This window comes from Copadichromis virginalis, linkage group LG11 (assembly GCF_057382275.1).
Source record: "Copadichromis virginalis isolate Kocher_CV1m ecotype Utaka linkage group LG11, C_Virginalis_male_GT1.1, whole genome shotgun sequence".
NCBI classification, from domain to species: Eukaryota; Metazoa; Chordata; class Actinopteri; order Cichliformes; family Cichlidae; genus Copadichromis; species Copadichromis virginalis.
This window is the reverse complement of record NC_140628.1, coordinates 11,806,992-11,834,741: the sequence shown is the minus strand read 5'-3', so window position 1 is coordinate 11,834,741 and position 27,750 is coordinate 11,806,992. Positions and strand designations below refer to the sequence as shown.

General features: G+C 41.1%; 2 protein-coding genes across 5 annotated transcripts in view; one reads left to right on the top strand and one right to left on the bottom strand.

The window, feature by feature from the left end:
* The window catches only part of cdkal1 (CDK5 regulatory subunit associated protein 1-like 1), a 281,165-nt gene that overhangs the window by 178,857 nt on the left and 74,558 nt on the right, over positions 1-27,750 (bottom strand). For 3 of the 4 annotated variants that reach the window (XM_085473177.1, XM_085473178.1, XM_085473180.1), the window contains exons 5-6: positions 8,417-8,513; positions 4,610-4,658 (exon numbers count right to left, since the gene is read on the bottom strand). In XM_085473177.1, the coding sequence (XP_085329303.1) occupies positions 4,610-4,658; positions 8,417-8,513 (146 nt within the window). Of the gene's footprint in view, positions 1-4,609; positions 4,659-8,416; positions 8,514-10,556; positions 10,900-27,750 lie in introns of those variants that run through there. The other variant, XM_085473179.1, reaches the window with a different exon arrangement.
* Positions 10,905-12,704, top strand: LOC146698159 (E3 SUMO-protein ligase ZBED1-like). Its single transcript, XM_085473181.1, has 2 exons — positions 10,905-11,168; positions 11,520-12,704. Exons 1-2 carry the CDS (start codon positions 10,935-10,937, stop codon positions 12,702-12,704), a joined length of 1,419 nt encoding a protein of 472 aa, XP_085329307.1. The 5' UTR covers positions 10,905-10,934.

Below are 27,750 nucleotides of genomic sequence, written 5' to 3'. Positions count from 1 at the left end.
AGTAAAAAAGGAGGGAACAAAGACGCAGAAAGCCACACTGTTTGTCAACATTCAAAAGAAAAAAGGAGGTAAACTAATAGACTGACCAAGAATAAAGTCACATAAAAAAATTGAAAAAACCAAAAACTGATAATATTAGAAATGAAAAAGGGGATTCCTCTACTTTACTCACAGTGAGAACTAACAGAAATTATTTATATTTGGCTATCATAGTGTCAACCAAGGCAAATGAAAATCCACAGCTGAGCCTAACAGCTAGTGACATCTAGCCTTTGGTGTGTGGAAATGGGACGCAGTACTCTCTCTTCTCTAACTGTTTAATAGGCTGCTAGCTAGCTGTGTGTGAGATGGAGGCGCTGAGGGATGGAATTGTCTTCCTGTTTTCATCCGCAATACAAGGGTCTCTTGGGAGGGTGGGTTCAGAGCAGGAAGCATGGTTATCAATTGGTAGATAAAAATGACAATCTGCCCCAGAGGAGGACAAAGAGCCAATCGCTGATGCATGACTGGTCTTAATATCCCAGTACAAGCAAGGAAATACAAAAATGTCCCTTGTGGAAAACAGCTGGGATTTGGACCACATTTGGCCCCACATTTTTTTTTCCTCCCCTGGATCTGTGCATCCACCCTCAGTCATGAAACAAGGATTGAAAACTCATGCATGTGCTAATAATGCCCTGAAACATTTGGAATATGTGAAATGTTAATGGCTACAAAAAGTCACAAGAGTAATTTCGGTGCAGGTTTGTGGTAAAATCTGTTTTTAGAATTCCCTCTTTTTCTACTTTCATATTGAACATTTATTTCTGCGCGGTGGGAAAATATACTTACTAAACATAATTGCAAACACAGACTTGTCAGGAAAAAGCAATTACCAGTATGGTGCTGGATTTCCAGATGTTTTTTTCCCCCAAATAATGAGCTTGTCCATTCTAATAAAACTGGAAATTGTCATTCCCCACATACTCCTTTGCTCTCTAATACTGCACAGGACCCCTGTCACTGTGACTACCGCAGAAGACTCTAGAAATAATCTCACTGCCAGCATGGAGTCACTCCAGGAACGTACCCAAAGCCAAATTCAATTTCAGGGCCTAGGGGACCATGAATGGGAAGCAAGAGATAAAATAGCTAATATGACTTGCTGAAGAAAACCAAAGAACGCTTCACTATTTGTCATCTCAATTACAGAGTTTACAGAGGCCAACTGCTGTGATGGGCAACCCTGCATAGTCATAGACACACACACTCCCGTCTACTAATACCACATTTTCTTGTGACTGACTGCCCTCCTCTTTTTCCTTCTCAACTTTCCTCAATCTGTTCTTTTCTTTCCTTTAAATCTAAACTGCTAGAAATGTCCTATCCACTCATAACGTCCCACTAAAACACACCAGAAAAGAGAAGGAAGGAAAGGGAATGATAGATGGATGTGAAGCTAAGATTTGTAGATGCTTGGATGATGATGAAAGATGTGTAGGATAGCCAGATGGATGGTTTGGAGGGAGAGGTAGAACGCTAAAAGGATGACCTGTTGACCTGTGTCTGATGTCTTATAAGCAGAGGGTCTTGTTGAGCTTTCTAGGTTGATTGTAAAGTAGCAGGCAGGAATGGGGGAGAGCTGATGGGAATGTATTGAAAAGAGGGGACAGAGGTGGCAGATGAGAAGGACGGGAGGGTTTCCTGTTTTTCCATTTATCCTTTCAACCTAACTCTTTATTAAATATGTAAGACCGTCTTTGAAAAAGCTGTTTATGTCCTGACCAAATCTCACACCAACCAGTTTTGATGGGAAATTTTCTCACACACGCATCAAATGCATGAGCGCTACAACGCCAACAATTCCGAAGAGTGCTTCCCTTAAACGTCATCCAGGTTTTGATGCTTTACAAGGAAGATTTTTTGGTCACATTTAGAGGGGCTCTCTCAGAGCGGATACGATACTCAGAACATCTTCAGATGACTTAAAACATAAGTAAAAGTCCTAGTTTTTCTTTCTTCTTACTTCACTTACTATCATCTGTCTGCATCTGTTCAACCACACTTCTGCTCAGTTTTTTCCCTCTGCATTGATAAACAGGTTATTAATACTGGTGAAATAAGGCTCACAAGGTTATATTCTCTGATTTGTAGCTGCACACATAAATTATCCTAACTATGCTTTTCCTACTCCCTGTCTTTGTGTGGCATTCACACACCAACTATAAACTGTTTCCTTAACGATAAATGAATATCAGGTGAAAAAGTACTATCCAAGGGCATTTCTCAGTGAAAGAATATGAATATTAGGAGTCTTAATAATAAAAAAGTCCCAAGATCAGATTATTAGTATCTTTTTGTGGGTTTTTCCATACATTCTTCTCGATTAAAAATATTTTACTCTTTTACTCATTTGTTCTTGTGGTGTGTATTTGTCTGTTGAGCATTGCCGAGAATCATAAAAGCTGCCCTTGTAAAAATGTGTATCCACGGGTGTCATTAATGTGTCTTTTTTTGTTTTTCCGTAAATGGAACTGCCAGTGGGCTCGGAATACAAGACGGAGTCAAAGCACGGGTTGTTGTTAACAAGAAATTAACTTGTGGCACAACTAAAACAAATTGATCTGGATAATCAAGCTCGTAACCACAGTAACACCACCACCAACAAATAAATAACACTGTATAAGTGAGCATGCACCGACTAAGCCAGGGAGTCAAGCTGAGATAACACGACGGGATAAAAACACGTGCTATCATATACTACAGGTAGTAACTTGAAGTCTTTATTGCACAGATGCACTATGATAAAAAAGCAGCTTTACAACTATGATGTATCCTCATGACATCAAGGATGTTTAATTCATTTAAAGCCTGGAACTAAATGAAAAAGTCACACACGCTAAGAAGCGAGTCCCCAAAAGCATATGAGTACTCTTGTCATGTGGAAAACAGGACCTGCAAGCAATTTTGGCACAGCAAAGACCTGTATCTATTAGCAGTTCATTGAAGTAAGTATTTTAGTAGCCATTACGATAGGCAAATCCCCCAGCTTTAAGGTTTATGCCAAGGCCTCTGAGACGAAATAACAGCTCTCAGTTTATACGAGGTCATAAAGAACAGTAATGATACTGGGGAAATTAGTTTCTATGGAGGGGCTGATGGTGGGAGGAAAAGGGGAGGGAAAGAAACGGGGGGTGAGAGGCGAAAGAGAGGAAGGGAAGAGATCAAAAGATGTAGGAAGGGTGGGAGAAAGAAATGGGGAGAAAAAAAGACAGAATGAGCAAATCACAGAGAAGAAAGGGGGAATAAAAGTCACAGAGTAGATGTGTGACTGTGAGCTTGTGTGTAGGCTCACAGTTTAGGCTTGATGACACATTGTAAAATTAAGCCTTAGTTCAGCTGTCCTTCATTAGAGTGAACCCTGCAGTGCAAAGTAGTCACTCAGACGCACACACACACACACACACACACACACACACACACACACACACACACACACACACACTCACACACGCACAGTGTAAACTCAATCTGTTCTTTATTAGAGAACAGCTGGGGGTGTATGACAGCTTGACTAGACTCACTCACACTGTAAACTCTCTCTGACCGTCATTAAACAGCTAAGTGTGGTGGTTCGCTAACAGTTTAAACGGATGACCTATAACTGCCATGTGTGTCTGTCAGTGAGCTGCTCAGACAGAGAGGATCATTTAAGAAGCAGCTCAGACAGTTAGATCGGTTTCAACAAAAGCTGAAGACTTTTGCTTTAAAATACACATTTAAAACAATTATTTAGTCAAATGTTGTTGTTTTTTGTTGTTTTTAGTTTACCATGACAACATAAAAAGCATGCTCTTTCCATTCACTTTGGAAAATACTACATTTTTTTAACAACCTTAACACTATTATAGCTAATAATTTTTGATTTTTTTAACAGTGTTAGTATAATGTTAAGTCATCAGCATTTGATTATGTGCTCTTCTGATGCAGTGTGATACACTCTGATTCTTACTGGTCAAGTAGACTGTAGTAAGGTAGTAAAAGTGGAGAGACTAAAATAATACACGCGGTGGTTAGCATGAGCAAGAAGGTCCTGAGTTCAATTCCACCATTAGGCCTTTCTGTGTGGAGTTTGCATGTTCTCCCCGTGTTTGCGTGGGTTCTCCCCGGGTCCTCCAGCTTCCTCCCACAGTCCCAAGACATGCACTTAGTGGGGATAGGTTAGTTGGAAAGTCTAAATTGCCCATAGGTATGAATGCGGGAGTGAATGTGAGTGCGAACGGTTGTGTGTGTATATGTGTTAGCCCTATGACAGACTGGCGACCTGTCCAGGGTGTACCCCGCCTCTCGCCCTAAGACAGCTGGGATAGGCTCCAGTGCCCCCCGTGACCCTGCCAAAGGATGAGCGGAAGCGAATGGATGGATGGATGGTTGGATAAAATAATACATCCTTGGATCTTATTCCTTCCATGCATAAGTGCAAATTTGTTTTGTGTTGTAGTCGGGATATGGATTTGTGTTAGAGGACCTTCGTTTTGAGTTTAATTGCGGTGGTTAGCATTACGTTAAAGACCACGCAAAGACCGTAAAACAAGAATGTGTGTGTGTGTGCCTTTCTGTGGTAAAATACCTTTAACAGCCTCGTCCACTACTTCCACCACTCGATCAATCTGCTGGACCTGTAACACAAAGAAACAAGAGAAAACTTTATTGATCCTGAAAACCCAAGTCTTCACAGTCAAACAGAACCCTGATATTGACGACCCACAGACACACTGATACTCTGATCCACATTTAAACAAGGTGGATATGCAAATATACACAAAGGCCATATGCAATAAGAGCAGAGACAAACAAGCGCAAAAAGCTACAATCACCAGGCAGGATTAAGGAATATGGATTTCCTAAATGCCACTGAGTGTTTATTGTGCATGTACTGACAAACACGTTCTGTGATAGATCCGACCACATAGGTAACAATAAAGCATTACCCAAGTCCATAGCTGTGTTTTTCTCCTCATTGTCTCACATAGAAAACAAATCCTGCAGTTCTGCTAATGGCTACTATAATGAACCACCGCACTAATAAAGAGAATAAACAAGGCCCCCACAGGCCACAGTTTAATAACAGGCAGACTTTAAGTAGGGTAATCTGGATACTAAAAGAGCCAGAATATTAAACGAGGAGTTCAAACTTTACTTATCTACCAACCGATATTACATGAAGAGGAAAGGAAGCAGAACGAGTGAAAGAAAGAAAGAAACAGAATACTAAAGTAGTGACAGGGGGGGAAAAAACTGGTCATTTTTCTGCTGTTATTTTCCTTTCGCTCTTCCCAGCATCCCTCACACCTCGAATTCTCTTCACTTTCACTCTACACTGGCCCTTGGCACTGGCTCTCAATGCCTTCAGGCCCATCACTTAAAATAGGCCTCCTTTCAAACACACACACTCAGATTCACACTGTGCTTTGCAGGAAGCAGTTACTTGCATGCCACATGCCTGAGTAAAACCTTTTTCAGTGTAATGGTCAAGCAATCTGGGCCCATTCAGAGCAGCAGCAGGCGTCCCTACATAGAGTAAAACTCAGGTGTGCATTTCAGCTATTAATTTAGATCGCACTTTTCAACTTTGGCTGTTTTTAAATCCTCCATTGTACCCATAGAAAGAAAAGGATAAATACTGATATATTCAGCACATTTGTTGCATGTAAAAGGCAGTCACAGGTCTACTGGACGACATACATTTCTGCCTGTGCTTAAGCTTTATTTTAAGGTTTGTCGTTCTATTACCATAACTTAATGACAAGCACTAATGCGACATCCATAGTATTTGGATTAACCTTCGATAAAGTAATTAAAATTGTATATTTTTAAAAAACAGGACCATAAATACTGAGGTGTGACATTTCCTGCTCACAGCTTTGCATGCCCATTCCGATCCTCTGATTAGTTAACCAGCGCTGCGTAGGTGTGCATAGGTGTGCGTAGGTGTGCGATGCATGGCAGTTACAGGATGCGACAAGTCTAGTTAAGAAAAGCGAAACACTGCAGTCTTGCGTGACTGTCTATGAAGCTCACACAATACATTTGCAGTCATTAAACAGCAACCTCAAACAAAACAGCACAACAGCAATAAAACACCACTCAGAAAAGCTGGCAATACGCACACAGGTCACATAAAATGAATCCAACAGGAAGGCCCGCCTATTTATTTTTAACTACACTCCTTATCTGGCCGTTGGTGCAATCACTATACACAAATTCTGAACTTGTATTTGCATCCAATTTGCATAACCCACCAACTGCCACTATCATTACATGTTCCACTGTGGGAATACAGAGGGACTCTGCATTCTCATATATTTATGTCTGGGTTTGTTACACAGTGTGCCTGTTCATGCATGCGTGTGTCTTTAAGTTAAAAATGCTTGTCACTGAAGCTCTGGCAGTTATACGCTGTTTGTGCTTCACCCTGAAGCCTATTATAAACACAAGCCTGTTTATCTGAATAGAATCATATTATACATGCGTGTCACTATATCTGAATCGTATTAAGTTACATTGTGGCATTTTTAACTCAAACTGAATAACATTATTTATTGTTAAAGTATCTAACTTAGCACTTGAGCTGTCTTCAATCCATTCATTTTAAGGTAGTGGGAGTAATCAACACAATACTGTTTGATTTGTTCCCATTTTCAGCAGCTTGTTTTACTTTCCATAAAAAAAACAAAATATCCAATTATAGAAATAAGAGCACAGCTTTGTACGGAGATTTAGAAGGCATATCCTGGTTGAATTACATTTTTAAAAATACCCTGCCAGATTAGAGACTTTTAGTCTTTAAAACTTTTTTTAATGGCGCCAATTCAGCAAGGTGCTGGAAACATGATAACATCACACAAATGCTGCAGACTTGTCAGCTGCACATCTATGATGCAAATCTCATATTCCACCACATCGCAAAGGTGCTCTTCTGGATTGAGATCTGGTGACTGTGGCGTGCAGACATCTTCAAGAAATCAATCTGATATGAATTAAGCTTTGTGACATGGTGTGTTATCCTACTGGAAGCAGCTAACAGAACAGCGGTACCCTTTGTTCATAAAGGGTTATGGTCAGCAACAATACTCAGGTAGGTTGTGCTATTTAAATGACACTCAGTCAGTACTGAAGTAAATTGTATGGAGCCTGAACTGTTACTACAATGCACTGATCCATGTTTACATGTTCTTTACTCCAACTTCTGACACTAACATATGAAGTTTGGTAAGCGTGTGCAAATCGTAGCATCACTTTTCTTTTCTTAGCTGACAGGAGCTCTCATGGCACTGCCCATCTGCTTCAAGGTTAGACATGTTATGCATTCAGAGACGTTCTTCTGCATACCTTGGGTTTTTTGATTCACCGTTGCCTTCCTACCAGCTGCCACTCATTCTTTTTCTCCTGCTTTTGGATTATTCTCTGTAAACCCCTAGAGACGGTTGTGTGGGAAAATCCCAGTAAATAAGACGTTTCTGAAATATTCAGACTATCTCGACTGGCACTCTCAACCAGGTCACATTCAAGGTCACGTGAAGCACCTTTCAGGTTAAACTTCAGCACTGTGTCTTGACGTCTACATGCCTCAATGCGCTCAATAGTTGCCATGTTACCGGGTAATTAGTTGTCTGCATTAACAAGAAGCTGAACAGGTGTAACTAATGAAGTGGCCACTGTGTATATGTGTTAGGCATAGAAGTGTTAGGATGATTTTGTCCAGGCTGCACTGTGGCAGTGTGCTGAAAAGCAAACAAACAACGAACTGAATCAATTATTCAATGAGGAACACTCATTTAGCTATTAACCAACAACAGGCTTGACATATCCATTAGTTCCTTTCTGTGACAGCAAAGGTGAAACAGAATAATTCATCTGCTCTGTATCTCTTTGTTATGCACTCCAATCACTCACCAGTGGCTGGTAACCAAAGCAGAATAGCTCAGTTTAAACAAGTAACAAGTTAAAATGTATTTATTGTCATATTTGTCTGTTTGCCGCTTGTACTCTCTAAAATATATTAATACTAGTAGCAAAAGTAACTAGAGGCTAGACTGCCCCCATGCCACCTTTAAAGGAAGCAGTCTATGCTGAGGAATCACTGACGTGTCCTTTCCTAGCTCCGTCTCTGTTCACCCATAACACCTCCCCATAGTACAGGAGTTAATGTACCCGATCTTCCTTCTCATGCAGAACATTTGTGACTGGGAAATGTTCTGCCTGAAGAGAATGAGCCCAAGACAGAGCAAGGTTAGCTGCCCCGTGAATGACATCCCGATCAGTCTCGAAAAGCGTGTCCGTCTGTACTCGTCATCGGACACAAAGGAAGATAAAGAGACGCACCTTTAATACAGCCAAGTCAAAATACACAGATGTTCACAGAAAGTGCACGTACCCCAATGATGCTGAGACCTTTGAGGTAGTCCATCCTCGGCTGGGCCTGGGGAACGCATCCTGCTACTACCACCTTTTTCTGCTGTTCCTGGGCTTTTCTGTGCAAAAGCAAAAAGAGAAATAAGCATAGAATAGCAGGTTAACTGTAATATATGACAAACACTACTGTTTTTCTGTTTCACTTTCTGATTTAACCCAGGAAAAAAAACTATGATCAAAAATATACAGTTAATATATCCTCTGGATCCTTTTGAAGATGAACATCTTATTTTAGAACCTCAACGGTTAAAATTAAAAAATTAAAATGACTCCTTCATATCATATGTGCTAAAGTCTTCCCCTCCGACCATCTGTGTGCATGTAATTTTTGATCTCCACTAGAAAATTTCTTAGCCTGACATATTCTAATGCAATTTTCAGTGGGAGTAAATACTTTCCGATAGCTTGGGAAATGGATGAATCCAAGCTTATGCTTCATTTGGCAGAATGCATCTGGCCCCTGACCCATTAAAACAGATTTCCACAAGCCTTTGCCAAGCCAATCACCACTGTTTATTTAAAATGAGGCGTGTTTGATATAATGACCACACTGTAGGCTTTTTACATTGTCACCTCAGCCCTACATGGCACATTTCTTTGCTCTGACTGATTGAAGGTCCAGAGGCATTTTGATCTGTAGCTGATGAAAACAGCTTTTGAAATCATTGCTGGAGTAAGATGTTCCCAGCTAATTGCATTCATCTTTGCACGTAAGGCTACTGTGCTCCTAAGTCATTAATGGATAACGGCTTGACAACAGTGCAAACAAGCAAAATCAACTGCATGCAGTGATAAAAACCTGTCTGTATGTTCTAGCATATGAAACAAACCTCCAAATTCTTCTGATACCCAAATCTTAAAGTCAAACTTCATAAATAAATTACAGGAAAAAAATCTATTTAAAGTGTGGATTTAATTAAAAGTAAATTGTGCACATCTATGAAATAAATCTACATGAAACTTAAAAATTAATTTAAAAAAACTAATGTTGTGAGTTTATTGTACTTGCAATTTGCCCTGTCATGCAAATTGACTCTGCTACAAGTTATTAGGTGAGAAAATGCTCAGTATATGAAGCTGAGAACATCATTATTTCAGTCGCTAAATGGCTGAGCCCAAAAACATACAGGTCTAGTCTTTGATTGGCCACTGCAGCACCTTTATTCTTTCCATGTTCACACGTTTTGCTGTAGATTTGCTGCTGTGCTTGCGATCATTGTCCTGACGTAAGACTGAATTTCAGCCAAGCTTTAGCCTCCAATTTGAATAATTGGAGGCTAAACAGAAGAGTTCACAGTCGACGCCATGACTGCAAAGTGTCCTGGCCCTGTGGCTGCAAAACAAGCCCAAATCCTTATCCCTTCATGACCGTGCTGAACAGTTAGCATGAGGTTGGCTGATACGCTGTGCTTGTTTTTTTACAAACATGGACAAATATCTCCACTGTCATATGTCTAAACTACATCGTTCCAGAAATCTTGTGGTTTCTTCAAATGAAACTGCATAAACCTTAGCAATGCTGCCGTGTTCTTTTTAGAAAGAACTGGCTTTATCCTCGTAACTGTACTGAACTTTCACATTTATCATGCTAACTGCAGCCTGTAGCTTCTGAGATGTAGCTCTTGGGTTTTTCATCATTACATGATCTGAACTTGAAGGGAATATGTAAAAATTTTCCAATCATCAGCCCAACAATCGCCAATGGGTGACTGTTAACGCACCTTAAACGCGGTCATCACGATTAAAATTTTTAACACTCTCAACTAGGGCTGCCACGATTAGTCGACTAGTCACGATTACGTCGACTATCAAAATCGTCGACGCCTAATTTAATAGTCGACACATCGTTTAAATGCCGTAAAATCCTGAAAGGTGCAGGAATAACAGTAAGATTTAAGAGTGTAATAACGGACTGAAACAGAAGATGGCGGAAATGCACCTACAAGGATACCGTTAAACGGCAAAGATGAAGAAGAAGAAGAAGAAGAAGCAGCAGTCTCCGTTATCATGGCTACTCGGCAACGGAACTCGAAAGTCTGGGAGCATTTTGACCAAACAAAAGAAAAGAAGGTCCAATGCAAAATCTGCAAAATGGAACTTGCCTTCCATGGCAGTACAACGGCGATGCACGAGCATCTAAAAAGGAAGCACGTCGTGGCATCCGACGACGAAGTGGTACAGTCGTCTCGGTAAGCTAATTGGCTAGTTAGCTGCTAACATTATTGTAAACAGCAAGCTGCTAATTATTTGTGCTGTCAGTGTTAATCTCGTTAGTATGATGTTAACGCCATAACCGCATTAACGCGGCAAATCCCCGTTAGTCAGTGCCATGCAGCCCTCGCACCGCGTTTTCGCACTAACGGGGATTTGCCGCGTTAACATCGTATTGACGAGATTAACGCTGAGAGCACTACTTATTATTGCTTATATTAATAGCTGTTAACATTACAGGACTGCTAAAAAAAATACGTTCGTCTTCAATGGACGACTTTGTCACCAAGCCAACAACATGTACACCTCGGCAAGCAGATGTCCTGACTGAATCAATCTTGAACATGTTGGTGACGGACATGAGACCCCTGTCTATGGTTGATGATCAAGGTTTCAAAGAGATGATCAAGCAGTTCAACCCACATTACCATGATAACTACCTACCAGGCCGATCCCACTTCACCAAATTGATGGAAAAGAAATATGATGCTACCTTTGAGAAGGTTGGTCTCTCTTTCTCTCCACTCTCTCACACCACAAAACAAAATAGCAATTTGTATTAGAATTTAATACATTTCATGATGAAATAATATAGAGCTTGCTGACTGAGGAACCAATAAATTAATCTTGGTTAAAGCATGTAATGGAAAGTTGTTGTTGTTTTTTTTTTTTTTACTGATATGTTGAATGTTTATTGTTTAACATACGTAAGTGTATTTGATGTAACTGAATTATTCAATTGGTAAATTCAAATCTTAATGCATAAACTGACAAGCATTATTAATAATGAAAAAATATACTGTAATATATTTCCCTAATGCTTACTATTGTTCCAAATCATCTCATATCTTTAGGTAAAGCAGACCCTTGGTGGTGTCAAAGGTTTCTTCACCCTGACTGCTGATGTCTGGACCAGTCGTGCAACAGAGGCCTACCTTGGTGTGTCTTGCCATTTCCTGAGTGAAGATTGGAAGATGAAGAGCTTCATCCTTGATACCATGCCTCTTGAGGAGAGGCATACTGGTGCCAATATAATGACATGGTTGGAAGAGGTGCTAACAAAGTTTGACATCTTGCCTGCCAAAATAAAAGCAGTAGTACATGACAGTGGTTCCAATATGGTGGCAGCAATGCGACTTCTTGAAGAAAAACATGGATGGGCCTCTATCCGCTGTGCTAGACACACACTCCAGCTCATAGTCAATACTGCTCTCAAAGAAACCACCATCAGCAGAGCACTAGGTGCTGCTAGGCAGCTAGTGGAGCACTTTAAGAGAAGCGAGCTGGCTAGTACAAGACTAAAAATGAAACAGGAGCAAATGAATGTGAAGAAAAATACACTGATCCAAGATGTCAGTACAAGATGGAATAGTACATTCCACATGATAGAAAGACTCCTCGAACAGCGCTGGCCTCTCACTGCCACTCTTTCAGATCCCGAGGTAACGCCAAGGGGGAAACACTACTTCGACTTGAAGCCAGAGCAGTGGGTGCTGCTTGAAGAACTGAAGCAAGGTTTGGCACCTTTTGAGACTGCTACTGTTTACCTTAGTGGACAGAAGTACACAACGGTTTCAGGTCTTCCACAGGTGGTCAAAGGGCTGACACGGGCTGTACACCAAAGCCAACTGGAGACGAGCTCAGGAAAATCTTTCATTGCCAGTGCAGAAAAAGGCATAACACAGAGATGGGGGAGTATATGTACTTTCTCAGCAGACAAAGAAAACTCTGTTATTCTCGCAGCTGCCTTGGACCCCAGATACAGAAAGTTGACGTTTTTGGCTCCTGAAGATGTCATCAGAGTGCAAGGGACTGTTGAAGTGCTTGCTGTCAAAGAAGCAAATGCTGGGACACATGAGCATGCAAAAGTGCAGACAGCCAATGGTTCAGGTAGAACTGAAAAGACTGCTCTGGACAACCTCCTTGAGTCTGACACAGACAGTCAGGGTGACAATGAGGAAGAAGCATCTAAGGAGGACCAAGATGTCCAAGTTGTGAGAAGTGAAGTTCAGCTGTACTTTAAAGAAGCCAGTTTCTAAAAAGGATGATCCTCTTAAATGGTGGAGCGAAAATGAGGGACGTTTCCCCACACTATCAAAGCTAGCTAAATCTTTTCTGTGCATTCCTGCAACCTCCACCCCATCGGAGCGGATCTTCTCCACAGCAGGGAACATCTGCTCTCAAAAGAGAGCAAGCCTTTCTGCAGAACATGTAGAAAAGCTAACTTTCCTGGCTATGAACAATAATCTCGTGTAGATTGCTATACTGACTATATAGTCCCAAAGTTCAATATAGTTGTGAGGACTGAGCACAAAATGCTATTTTGTTATATTTGTTTTCGGGTGGCTTCAAACTTGAAATTTCATTAAAAGTTTAATAAACTATCATCTTGTCTTTATTTTTAGTTTCACATACCTTAAACACTTAAAGCTGTAAGCTAATGATAGTTGTATAAGAGCAGATGCATGCTGCTGCAATAATCTGTACGTTTTACGTCCAATGGATGCATAATCTGATTAGTCGACTAATCGCAAGAATAATCGGTGACTAGTCGACTATCAAAATAATCGTTTGTGGCAGCCCTACTCTCAACCCATCTGGAGCGCAGAATGAACAAAATTTTGACAAACTGCCATTTCAGGGATTTTGACTCAATCTGCGCTCCACACGGGTTAATTGTTAATCGCGTTAGTCGTGATGACGGCGTGTAAATACTGACAGCACTAAAAAAATATAAAGTCGCCAATTTGGGATTTCTTTGGCTTTAAACCGGATGAAACAGGTAAACCTATGGATGTAACCAAAGTGGTGTGCCGCCTGTGCAGACGTAGAATGCGAGCAAAGTACAGAAAAACACGACTAACTTGCATGAGCATGCATGTGTCCACCATCCGGCTGAGTATGCTAGACTATCACCAGCTTCTGCAGCTCCATCAACAAGCATTTGAGCGCACTCTGAGGACGCAGATGTAAGAGAGTGCTGTTAAAACAGTGCTATTAATTTTTTTTCTGTTGACTGCTGCAATTAGCTCCATCATTATTAGCAAACTTGCTCATGGGCAAATAAATAAATCGCCCTTGTAAAAACTATCGATGATAGTCGATATATTCGTCCAATCGCCCAACCCTAGTATGAAGCACATATAGCAAAGCATGCATTACACCTGAGGTGGAAACAAACTAGTAAACAAAGGCACCATTTTTCCTTTTCACATTAACTAAGGTACATTATGTGAACATATGTGTTTTTTATACTACTTAAATTGGTAATGCAGAAAATCCAATATTGACAAAACAAAGCAATGTCAAACATTTCATGTTGCATGTCAAATATTTACAATATTGATTAATAACTGGTAAAACACTTAACAAGGCTTTAGAAATCCACACTGATAAGACAATCTGAATTAAAAAGCAGCGAGGTAGTGAATTCGTGAAACAAACCAGAAGGAAATTGTGTGTGTGTATTTGTGAGTGTGCATGTGGATTTATGCAAGTCTTTATGTCACATCCAGTTAGTGACAGTGAGATTTAAGGCATTCGGTCTGTCTGACAAAAGCTTTTGGAAGAGCTGCCCAGACTCTGCAATGAATCTTTAATAATGAAGCCTCCTGACAGCTGGAGTGAAAGAGGGAGGTAGAGAGGGAGGGACGGAAGGGGGGGCAGGGGGGATGCTTGTAAGTGAGGTAGGAATCATAGGAGTAGGCAGCAAGGAGCAGCAATGAAACTGGATGCAGAACTGTCAGCTGTGTTTTAATTTAGACTGTTTGATTCTTCAGGAAAACAAAGAAAGTGATGAAGGTGGGGAGGGTGGGGGTGGGAGAGCATGGTGTGATGGGAGAAAGATCTGTGAAGGTAGACATCGCAATTCAAAGCCAGTTTAATCTGTCTCGTGTATGAGAAATGAGGGGACTGATAAAAGCTAAAGTTTGTATGAGAGAAGAGATGGAGGAGAAAAAAAGAGATGAAAGCAAAGATTAAGGACTTTTGTCATTATTTGATTATAAGAAGCTGCTGGCATTAGGCAGTGTAGTTTCAGAACCAGAATCTGTTTAACTGGAAAAACAGGTACACAGTGCACATACAAGGGAATTTGAGTCCAGTATATTTAGTGTTATATAATGCTTGTATATAAATTCTAGGAAAAGGTAAAGAAAGAGAGTTTTCTGACACCAGAAAAAAAAAAAAAAGGTGGGCAGACAAACTTTCATGACTAGGTTAAGTGAGTCAGAAAAGCCCGGACAAAAGAGTCGGTATCTGTTTAGAGTAGCTTGTTCTTCCCACACTGGCAACGCCGCACATACAGACACACTCACAGTAGGGGTGCGTCTGCATAATTCACACCGTCTCCTGCCAAAATGCGCCAAACGTTCCTTTAATGCTCTGCTCGCTCTCTGCACACAGACTCGGAGCCATAGCTGACACAGCGAGTAAGCAGACAGCGCCTGAGTCGCCGCCTCAGTGCCCCAGGGGGAACGGGCCAATCACGCCGCACGCAGTTCCTGGGTGGGATGGGACGGAATGGGATTATGCGATGCGGTTGCCGTGGTGATACTTTTGAGCCCAACCAAGCGCTCGTTGCCAGTGACCCGGACTAGAGCAGATGTCCCCCAAGATCAGACGACGAGGTGTGTGTGTGTGTGTGTGTGTGTGTGTGTCTACACACACGTTTCTCTTTGACTTCTTTGGCACCTCGCCCTAAATCTCTACGGCCCTCTGTCAACTCTTTGTCACCACTCTCCATTGCCTCAGGACCACACGCACAGACACGCACACACACACACACACACACACACACACACACACACACACACACAGTGCACAATATTCTATGCATACATGTATGACCTCTGTGATATGTATGCATGGTACAGAGTGCTGTGCTGTACATACAGGTTTTTAACAGCTCAGTAGACACAGTGAATCAGTCAAATTAAACCAGACTAAATGTCCAAGTGACTTGATCAGGTTGACTTGGGAGATGTCTCTGCTATGAATATGACATTAAAATAACTTAAGGCACTGGATGGACCGCAGTGCATGACCTATATAAAGGCCTCTTCAACTTTGTCACAACAAAACCTGAAGTGAAAGAGAGGCCCTTCCTTAGTGGATTACAGCAGCCGCTGAGATGTAGTGACATCATATAAACGGAGGTAATATGCTGAAGTCTCCTTAATTCTTACTTATTTGAAAATGGTTATGTTAACAAGAAAAATGGCAAAGATGAGATGACCTTTATTAGTCCCACAGGTGGAAAATTGGTTTCCCACCTGTGGGACTAAGATCGAAACAAAAGGTATCGATCTTTATCCTTTTTACGAAATGCTTTTTAACATAGCATATGTAGCGTCACTTTAGTAGTATTTATTTATTGTCATTGTCAAGAACAATGAAATTGCGTTTGGGGCTTCCATACAACCCAAAAAAAGAAGATTTTTTTTTTTTTTAGTAGTATTTATTTATTGTCATTGTCAAGAACAATGAACACTTTGGGCTTATATGAAGTTTTGTGTTGACCTGAACAGAAGACCACTATCCTACACACTGCTATGGTCAACAAGATAGCCACCACCTCCCACAGAAACATTTAATGTGTATTTCCATTGTCTAGATCAAACCAGAACAATTATCAGAGGCACTAAAACCTAGACGCCAATCTAGTGAGGTTTCTTAGTCAGAGCAAGAATGAAAGCCAGGAGTCTGTGCATTAGGCAGAAATTATCACAAAGTTCTGTGACTCAGACTTAAAAATCAAAGACCGATTCAAACTTTCTTCTCCTTGTGTGGTTCTGCAACAGTTCCAGTGTGTCTGCCATTGTTGGTTTGCTCCTTCCTATGAGCACATTGTGCATCTGCAAGGCCCACTCGATCTCATTCAGTCTTGCCAAATGGCAGCACTTTAATTTTAATTTTATTTTAACCTTAGGATGTTTCAAGAAAACGTAGCATGGGCAATATGACCCCAAGGAAAGAACATAATACCATATATTTGAATATATCTGGTCACATCAGACCAGATATATTAAGATGAGTTTGCCACATCTTCTCTACACAACTTTGATTTCCATGGTATCATCACAGTCACACATGTGCAAGTGCAAAGAACTGTAGCATCCCACTAGAAGTGGTCTAGAGGTGCACAAGGAGCTGATGCTGACGGAAAAACCTTCCATCCATCCATCTTCTTCTGCTTTATCCGGGGCCGGGTCACGGGGGCAGCAGCCTAAGCAAAGAAGCCAAGACCTCCCTCTCCCCAGCCACCTCCTCCAGCTTATCCTCTAGCCGAGAGATATAATCTCTGCAGCGTGTCCTGGGTCTGCCCCGGGGCCTCCTCCCGGTGGGACATGCCCGGAACACCTCACCCAGGAGGCGCCCAGGAGGCATCCTTGTCAGATGTCCGAACCACCTCAGCTGGCTCCTTTCGATGTGGAGGAAAAACCATCTATACATAAACACATCCACTATAGTTTGTGGTTTTGTATTATACTTCTTTCTTTCTAGCCTGCCTACAGTTGTTGGTGCTGCCGTAGTGTAGAGGTTGCACGGATAAGTACATGGAGTCGCAACAAACTGGACACCAGCACAGAGTGCTGGTAGGGCTCTTCGATATAACGATATATATCGGATGACGATATAAAAACATATTTCGTTTCATTTTATGCTATTGTTTGTTTCGTGGTGTCGCAAAATAAACTGTTTACAGCAATATTTTTTCACTGTTTGATGGTAACTGTAGGATTTCTTATACTTCTATCCTTCTCTTATATTTAATATAACCACACTACGGACGGACAAGCGACTGTTTTTACATGTTGTCATTAGCAACAACGGCGGTAAAAGCATTGCGTGTCTCCACCGTCCGCTTGTTTATTTTCCACATAAACCTTTCACAATTAAGCTGAAGACCCTATTGAGATTTTTCAAAATCTGAATCACATGAAATAGCATGTAGAGTGTTTACAGACGAGAAGCTAAAAAGAGCCGTCAGGTGCTAAAACATAAACCTTAGAACAGGCTTTTCCCCGCAGCACACCGTGTAATAAATACTCACCAAGAAAGTTGCGGCTGTTTCAACTTATTCAACACTCGACTCCAGTTACACGACGTCCAGCTGAAAACACTTCACGCAAGTCAAGTTGCCCGAGATTCACAGAATTTACAGGAGATGTAAAAATTTTGTGATATATATCATTGCCGGGGCGATAAATGTGTTATATCGGGATATGAGATTTTAGTCATATCGCACAGCCCTAAGTGCTGGTGTCCAGTTTGCGCACACCCTCCGATTTTGAAGGACAGATACAAACAGACCCCTGGCATACTTGCAAACATGGTGAGTATAACGCTGGTGTAACTGTGTCCTCTCAATGACTCTCCCTGCTGCTCAACATCCTCAGCCCTACATAGTGGGGGAGAGGATGAGCTCATTACACACACACACACACACACACACACACACACACACACACACACAGAGCCAGCCATATGCTCCTTTACAAGCATGTTGCTTAAAGGATGAGGTCATACTGGTAAGAGTGGTGAGGAGTTTTGTGTATGTGAGATGTACACATTGGCGGTTTAGCGTGATCTGAATTCGATGCATTTCGGGGGAAGCAAAGTCCAAAACATAAACTTACCAACATGTCAGGTGTGTCCCTTCTTCCCTTTCCTATATCTGGCTTGTCCTTGCCCCTGTCTCCCTCATCCTCTCATCTCCACTCCGACAGTTGTTTCTGGCTGATTTGACAGCGAGCCAGCCACTCGGCACACTCCTGACCTCTCTGCATTAGCATAAGCAGCAAGGGGCAAGGTTAAGTACCCATCAAGCCTCAGTAATTAAGATGTGAACCGGTGTGTGTGCGAATGTGAGGCCAAATGTATCTAATCTTCCACTTCATTTATGTGTCACTTCCACAAACTTCTACACACAGAATAATTCAGTCTCACGGATGGTCACTGTCCTAATTTCAATTCCAGGATGGATATCGAAGCCTAAAACTTTACCTTACATACGTTTGAGCTGCTTCAATATATGTTTTATTCATCGTTCCATATTTATTTCCCCACGTGTTTCATCCAAGCAGCAGCAGGATATGGATCTGTGCTGACTGACAGCACAGGGTGTTACTCTGATGAAGAATGTAGCCTTCCCTGAGTGAATAAGTACATCTGCAAAGTTTACCCAAAACAACTGTCAAAACACAAACAATATAAATAAAACAGCAGCTAACTCTGGGCCTAAGGGATCTGACTGCAGACAAACTAAAATAAATGAAAGCCATTAATGTAGTGGAACAGGATCCTGTAGGAGATGTTGCTGAGAGAGAGAGCGAAGAGGGAGGAAAAGCAAAGAAGGATTCAGCGAAACTGTGAAAAGAACATCTTTATAAGAAGGAGAGAGAAAAGACAGCACAGGGGTGAAGCTAGAGGAGATCAAACGCGGGGAAACCTGAGAGCAAAGTCCCACAGAGCCCACCCGAAGTTAACTGCCAAATGTAAGGTTGACCTTTTAAAGACCGACGAGTGTCCATGAGCGATCTATTCCAGCTCAGACACTCCATACAGTGCAGCAATACTCTGTTACTGCGCCTGAATGATAAGCCTGATGTCTTTAACTGCATTTACACCAACTTTAGATTACACAGGCTCTCTTTATCAATCTCTGGTATTATTATTGTAATATAGGATAATGACGACTGCTTTCCAAATGAATCAGTGTTTTGGATATAATCAGAGCAAATCCAACCCAGCGGAATGGCAAACTGCATGATTTGTCTTTAATCTGGTCAATACGCAAACATGGACATTACTCTGTGCTGTTATTTTGAAATTTCTCATCAGTGTTAATGTACCAGAATTAACTTCACTGTTAAGTTCACTGTTACTTGCCGTCCAACAAAACCATCCATCTATCAGCTACACTCACTTATCTTCAAAGCAGCCACGGCCTGTACAAGCTGACACTCGGTTAGAGGCGAGGTACACTGAAGTGTGTTTGTGCTAAATGGCGAGGGGTTGTGGGATCAGTCACGAGCGTATCTGAAACTGGCTTTGAGTAAAAGGAAGGAAAAAGGGCACATCTATTAGCACAACTTCATCAAAAACTAAAAAGACAGGCAGGAAGAAACTCAAAAGGAAATGAAAGAGAGAAATGTAAAGGTCAGGGGCTGCTATAGTTCCTTGGGACCTCTCCCTTTCTTTCAAACACTCAGAGATAGAAATTCTTCAGCAGTGCTATGTTGTTTTTAAATTGGCTAGACAGAGGCAAGCAAAAGCAAAACTAAATGAGAAATTAAAAAAACAAATAGACAACAAGACCAGCAGCAGAGAAGGGACGTGTGGATTAATCAATAAAACATAACTACAAGAAAGCAGATCTCATAAACACGCGTTGTGGAATATGATGGTAAATGCAATATAAAATTGGGCAGCCTAAACATTGAAGACAAGCTATGAAAGCCTAGAGTCACCGCAATGGTGGCCAGGCCCAGTCCACCTGCAAACATAACCACGTATACAAGGAGAAAAAACTCATAATAATAATAATAAAGTCAACAGCATGGCTCATTTTCAGTTTTGTACATTTATTACTAATGCGCTTAATAAAAGCATTCACATTTGAGCTGTGTTTTACAGGATACAGGCCAATCAAGATCTGTTGACCAATCGATGCACATCTATAACACAGCAAGTTTATGGCCAGCTCACATGGCCTTTGGGTATATCAGAGATCGGGCTGCAGACCAATTGTCAACATGGGGCTAGTAAAAGCAAGGCAGACAAAATGCAAGGCTTACAGATTACAGCCTTTAAAAAAAGAAAATACCTGCTACGCCGGCCCAACGCTGTGAAAGACGACATCTGTCGTGTAAAAACTGCTGAATGTGTGATAAATATTCCATTACTATAAATGAGTTGTATTCACCACTTGAGTGGTTCGTAATAGAGAAAATGCTAGTTAAAAAAAACAACAACACAACAGCGCACAAACATTTAGACACGCAGACTCCAGGGAATAACTTTAGCTAAGCTGAACCTGAATCCTGGGAAGAGTCCCAGGAGTCCCATTTCTAATGCAAAGTCCTGCAATCTATATGTGAGACGCTTATGGAACAACGACACGCTGCCAGCCCAGCAGCCTCAAGCTGCGCTGAAGAGGCTGAAAGGGGAAAGAGCTCATGAAAGCAGAGGGTTTGTATTCTTTAAAAACCAGGAAGGATCTCACGAAACAATCACACGCTTAGAACAAACATCAACTGGAAAATGCATCGCACTGAGCTCCTGTTTGGGAACGGCAGCAGTTATACGATAGTGTGGCAGCTTTAGTGTCCGACTGAACAGGTCATTTCAGTGGGGAATAAAGATATTTACCATGGTGAGCCGCAGCCACTGAAAATATGGCAATGTTAGACGCAGGGAAACAAGCGTTTGACTTCCTCCATTTGTGCAGGCATGAGCGACTATGCAGCGTCTCTGTGTGTTTGTGTTTCTGTGCAATTATTTTGATCCGAAAGAGGAGACGAGCGAAGAATATTTGCTGGGATGACACAGGTGAAAGGACTTTCTGGTTGAATGGATCCCTACAAAATTAGTCCAAGCATAAACAATCATGATTGGTTTCAAGGTCATAAATTATTACAAGCAAGGGTTTGGAAAAGTGGAATGGCACATGCTCAGTGACCTGGAATGCATCAGTCTTTGCAAACCAACACATTTTTTTTAGTTTTACAAAAGACAAAGACAGAATAATTACACCCTTCTAATAAGTAAGGATTGCATAGCAGTATTGAAATTGTCTATTGTATTTACACATAAAATAGTAAGGGTTGTTTTGAAATGCATGACAGACTGATGCAAACAGTCAAACTATTCAAACCTTCTGTTCTTGCAGGTTAGGTTTCTTGTGGTTAGGGATTGCTCTGTGGTTCTAGACCAGTTGACTCTGACGCAGCATGCATACAAATAATCATTTCCTAGATTATAACACTACAGAAACGCACTGGGACTGTAGTCTGTCTTACTTTCCACCTTGCTGTTCTACAACTTCTGGCACAGAGAGAGGGTTGCTGCCACCTGCAGTAAAGTCTGGCTACATAACATGTAAGACTCCACAGTTAACTTTTGTTTTACATTATTTATATTATGAATATTTACCATATCATCCAACAAGTACTTCTGGCAAAAGCAGCAACACTAAATATTCAGTGCATCTAGTTCTGTCTATAATTACAGAATAACAGGAAAACAGTAAATGATGAGATTAAGATGAAGACTAATAATGGGCACTAGGGAATACTCACTTCTGTACTATAAGCAAACACTACCTCAGAGCTGTTTAGTATATCGTGCTGCAAATGTCTCAACTTCAAGTAAAATCTTACTGTAATTCTTCCTTTCATGGATATTTCAATATTAGCATAAACACTGGAAATAAAGGGTTTTTCTGAACATGCAGCTTCGATATCATTTTATGGAGGTATTGCAGGGAAGGTCCTGAACACAACATGAAGCTATAGTGTGCTATACTTGGCAACTCCAGAGAAAAAGTGAGTTTCTGTAGAGTAGACGAGGCTTATTTTCTACTCTGTGTTCACAGCGATCTATACTATGAATATAGCTGTGCACTTAATATAGGAGACGTGATTGTTGAGTATGTTCCTCGTGTGTAATGTTTGTATCCAGGGAAGAGATGAACAGATGAAAGAAATTATGCATGTTAACCTCGTACTTTGCATCAGTGGAAATCAAGGCAACATGGAGTTTAGCTTTGCGTCCCCTGACTGACAGTTTGGGAAGAAGTAAACAGACTGCTTTTCATTTCCTGATACACTTGCCTGGCATGAAAGTTGGACTAAAAATCTCTTACTGGACAGTCAGACTTCTGCGGTAAATCTTTGTAAAGCTAACAACATAACCTGTGTGGTTTACACCGTCACCAGCATTCATGCTTTTTATTGGTCGTTTACCTGTTAATTACCTGGTGGGCCTGTCCCAGTGACACGACAGAAACAAAGTGCTAGGACTTATACAATGTGACCAAATATATTTGTGCCTCAAGCTTTTCCACTTCGTTGTAGACTTCCTACAATCTCATAGATTTGGTGGGCTCTCTCCAGGAATTAAGGACGCGATTGCTATTCTCTCACTGATGGATTTAAAATGTGAACTCTTGAAGCAACATGCAGTTAAGAGCTGCAGCGAGGTACACTTCAGGGAGGAAAGGTTTGGGTTTTTTTAACGACGCACCTTCCTATTTAACAAAGAGGTATAAATCTCTTGTGCTGCAATAATGATAAAAACACAAGCAAGAAATAAAAGATAGAATTAAATTATTTAGGTTGGTGTGCCGTTATTATTTTTTATGTGAACAGTCATTAAAAAAAAAGCAGATTTGTGAGTAAATGTACAGTCAGAGCAAAAATACAACAAGTGTGGGAGTCTCATTATAGAGCTACAGAAGTCTAAGCATCTATTCAGCCTGTTAATTTCCCTGGCTGAAGAGGCTCTACAGTGGCTCATCAGTCCCTCTAAATAAGACCCCTCGTTTTACCACAGCGCCTTATTTACTCTAAACAACATTCTGCTGAAATTCAAGGAAGCCGTGCACACAAAGCCAACTGCGCGACTGAATCGCTTTGCAGGACCCCCTTTCTTTGTAAACATTAATTTATGTAATGCTACTTTTCTTTTCTTTACTCTTCTCATCAGAGTCAACGGCAATTAAAAGGAAGGTCCAAGACTCGCTTCATTATATTAGAAAGGAGCAGGACAAAAAGTGTATGAGGAAGGAAAAGGCTTTACTGAAAGAGGTGGTGATTATGGAATACATTTAGCTTGTTAGAAGGACGCTGAATATTTTTACAGATGCGCATGAATAGAGTCGTCTCCACCTCTTTTGTTGAACCGTGTTTATTACAGCTTTCTCCTTCATACACTTTCAATTTGTTAGGACCACGTTCAATGCAGACTCATATTCTGTGGTGTACAATAACGAACTGACTTTCAGTTTCTAAGACACAGAATACATTTGTACGCTGCATCAAAATGGACATCAGTCTTCATTTGAAGCTTAACATCCATTTCCTGTATAAGCTACAACGAAGGACTGCTGTTAACAGCCGGGTAAAATTCTTGTTACACCATGCACGCTGCATGATTTTTAAGTCTTTGCACCTGCATAGCTAAAACACATCTCTTCAAAATCGGTCACTATTCTTAGATTTAATTTTCACGTAGGGTGTTGTGTTTATCTGCAAAAGTCTAGATGTTATTTGAGGTTTTGTTTTGTTTGTTTTTTAAATCAATTTCAGTGAGAACAGCTCAAAGATGTAGGAGTCAGAAAAAGCTACAATTACAAACTCAAAGTCACTGAACACCCATACACAAAACTGTATGACACAACAAAGTTTACAGCAGTATACTGTACAAAGAAGCAACTTAAATATTTTCTTTCTACTGTCTGACTTCACTTACCCTAAAATCAGTAATCAGGTTAAGCAGTTTAACATGCTAAGTAATGTAGCTTGAAGCACATAAAACAGACGATGACAGTGATAAAACTATTAAATGGAAAAAATAGTTATTGTAGTTGAAGTAACAATAATAGCTTATGCTTAATTAACAAGTGAACTGCCTTTGTAATAGCAAAAACCCAGGGTTAACCCTTAAGTGACATGGCTATGCCCAATGTACAGCCCTCAAGTGAGTGTAGCTGATACAGGAGATGCATGATGGCATCTTGGCTGACAGAATCATATCCAAATATACACATAATCCCTTGTCATCGCAAAAATCCAGAGCCTTAAACACGCGCGCCGATTCCCCGCAGCAGCATCGCTTCCTTGTATATCTGTCTGTTTGTTTACAGTACCTCACATGTTAAGAACTGCCCCAGGTATACTGAGGCTCTGGCTTACCAATCCCTTACAGAGGTTGGCAGCTAACTGTGTACATTTCCACACATGTGTGCTCTGCATATACCTGTGGCAAAGTTGTAAGCCCTGGGCTTCTGTCACTCCAGATAGTGTTTGAGAAATTTCTTGGCTAGCTTGCTCCTGCCCATCAGCTGGTTAAGCAAAATTAGAAACGAGCCGTTCTAAGAGTACCGAGATACTTAGATGGCAACATCTTCTAGACGAATATAAAGCGACTGGAAATAATATACACTATAAAATTCACATTAATACTGACACACAATCAAGCGCATGTTTTGTTTACATTAGGTTTGCAAGAAGACATCCACAAACTAGCAACCCTCTGCAACATCTGTATTAGCTCCTCCAGTTCCCTCTTCTTTAAAGCTGACCAGTAACGTCATGCTGTCATTGGTTTTTCACTCCAAATCTTTTGCACTGTGTGCATCACCCTAAACACACCTCAGGGTTTAAGCATAAATCACACAAAGGTCGGAGATGTTACTGTCATCTTGCATGACTTAATGTATATCAAGCACCATATTTAAACCCTCAAACCTGGATGTGACATCCACTGACTGAAATTTTAAGAGTTTGTGTCAGGCCGATCAGGGTACCGCAAAGCTGGCCAAATAATTCTGCCGGCGCTCGTCACCCTGAAGCTGCATGAAGAGTGAACACACCATTTTCCTGTGAAAGAATGTCATCTTTTGTGACTTGCAGCGAGTATAAAGAATCTCTGTGGCTCAGTGGTAATTTCCAGGTCAGTGCTTGTTTAGCTAGCACTAGCAAAAAGGCCTCTGGAATTGTTAGGTGGAAAAAAACAAATGAATAAATAAATAGAGGCAAAGACCAAGACGGGGAATGCAAGAGCAGCTTACAGGTGCTCCTCGAGAAAACGCACTAAACTCTCTCTTACCATTGCTCTTTCCTTTTCTCACATATGAAGAGTATTAATAAATGAGTAGGCAATCTAAAAGCAGTTTGCTGAAACAGAGTAGGCCTGTGTGACACGATCAAGTTTGATGTAGTTTTGAAATCCACGCGTCTGCACCCAGTTTTTGCCTTTCCTTGTTTGTCTCTACGGGTGAAAAGATCCAGGCCGATCATGTTTCAGTGTCACAGGTTTTGGTTTAGTGTCAGAGCCTTCTGTGTGTAACTAAAGATACTTGATAGGAACACAGCAGCTGCTATCCTGTCTGTTACACAAACACCCACACCTGCCACCTGAAGCAGTCGGTCCCACAGGCCTTTTCTTCTTCTTCCTTCTTTCACGCCCACCCACTGAATCAGCAGACATTATGGCATCTCTGTGGACCAGTGTGTCACACGGGTCCAAACACACAAATATGTCTAGAGAGATAATCTCGCATTAACGCATTGTCTTTCATGCCAGGGAGGCGGTTTGAAATCAGGTGAGAGGGGGGCGGGGCAGCAGGTGTTGTGTGTATACGTGACTTTTTCTCAGTGCAGGTGAACAGAAGGTCAGAGCGCTACTCTCCATATGCCATCTGTCAGATGAGCTACATCTCTCACTGACATTTCACTACTTGAAATAACGATGTCAAACGACTTAGACTCCAGTCCAGTGCATTCACGGGTAGAGACACACAAACATCAAGTTTCTCATCAAATATTTGCTTTAGTTTGTAGATTTAGTTGCCACATTACACACAAGCGATTCCTTTAAGGGTGCGACATTTGCTTTTTAATCTCTTGATTATGTTTTGAGGAATTTTAAAGTGTGAGAGAGAAGCATTTTGAAATGTGACATATGTAGATTTCCACATTATTTCAGCTTGATTAATTCTTTCTGCTTTAGAATTCATGCGCTTTTCATAAATACCTTGATCTGCATGCATTAATCCAGATTTACAAGTAATACCCAAACTTCTCACAGCTGCAGAAATGGACTTTGCTGAGTGTGAACATTTGCACCGGAGACATTATGCTTCCCTCAGTGAGAGATTGCGCTATACAGTGGTCCCTCGTTTATCGCGGGAGTTACGTTGTAAAAATAACCAGCGATATGTGAAATCTGCCAAGTAGACAACTTTATTTTTTACAATTATTATAGATGTTTTAAGGTTTTAAGACACTTTATACACTTTTCACAGACAGGCATGAACATTTTCACACTTTTCTCTCTTGTTTATACCCTCAAAGTTCAAACCTTTGTAGAAAAATAAGACCAAAGGCATGCGCGGTTGCCTTTGACGGTGCAAAACGTTTCGTCGACATTGCTGTGTTTGTTGGGGAGAAAACTGGGGTGGCTGCAGCTCAGGAGGTAGAGCAGGTCACCTACTGATCAGAACGTTGGTGGTTGGATCCCTGGTTCCTCCAGTCTGCATGACAGTCTGCATGTCAAGTGGGCAAGTATCTTGGGCAAGATACTAACCCCAAGTTGCTCTCCGATGCATCCATCGAAGTGTGAATGTAGTTAGACAGCACTAAGTAGAGAAAGTGCTTGTGAGAATGGGTGTGACTGGGTGAATGTGGCATGTTGTATAGAGTGCTTTGAGTACTCCGGGAGAGTAGAAAAGCGCTATATAAGAATCAGTCCATTTACCATAACTTACAAACATACAGTACATATATAATACAAATATACAGCACTTCAGTCACACTGCTAACAATCGAAGATTTATGTAAATTTGACAAGCTGAACCTATCCTGACTGCACAGGAGACACGGCACGAGATTGATTGACAATGGTCTACAGCCAATCAGGACGCAGAACACAATGCACTGTAAAAAAAAAAAAAAAAAAAATTTAAAAAAGCATGCAAAATTGCACAAAAAAAAAAAAAAAAAAAAAAAAAAAAAATCAGTGACGCAGCGAGGCCACGAAAGGTGAACCGCGTTATAGTGAGGGATCACTGTATTCCATTGTTTTGAAAGCTCTAGTCCTTTCACTGATTGGATAAACTAGATAGGCTGACCAAGAATAGCATAAACAGTATGTGAAATGTGATGAAGCCTGTAAACAGACATGCAGGGCATCGTCTGATTTTCAGTATGCTCTGATTGGACTGCGGATCAGCAGGTCAGCTTCACGTATGTCCGGTTGCGAGCTAGTCTGCTTCACACATGGAACACATATATGGGCTTCCTACAGCCGTTTAGCTGCTTGCAGACTCAAAGCTACACACTACGAGCAGCCTGTTCT

Coding starts and splice junctions, on each gene's coding strand:
- LOC146698159 (XM_085473181.1), top strand. CDS start 10,935: ATGGACGACTTTGTCACCAAGCCAACAACATGTACACCTCGGCAAGCA. Junction 11,169..11,519: donor ATGATGCTACCTTTGAGAAG/GTTGGTCTCTCT, acceptor TCATATCTTTAG/GTAAAGCAGACCCTTGGTGG.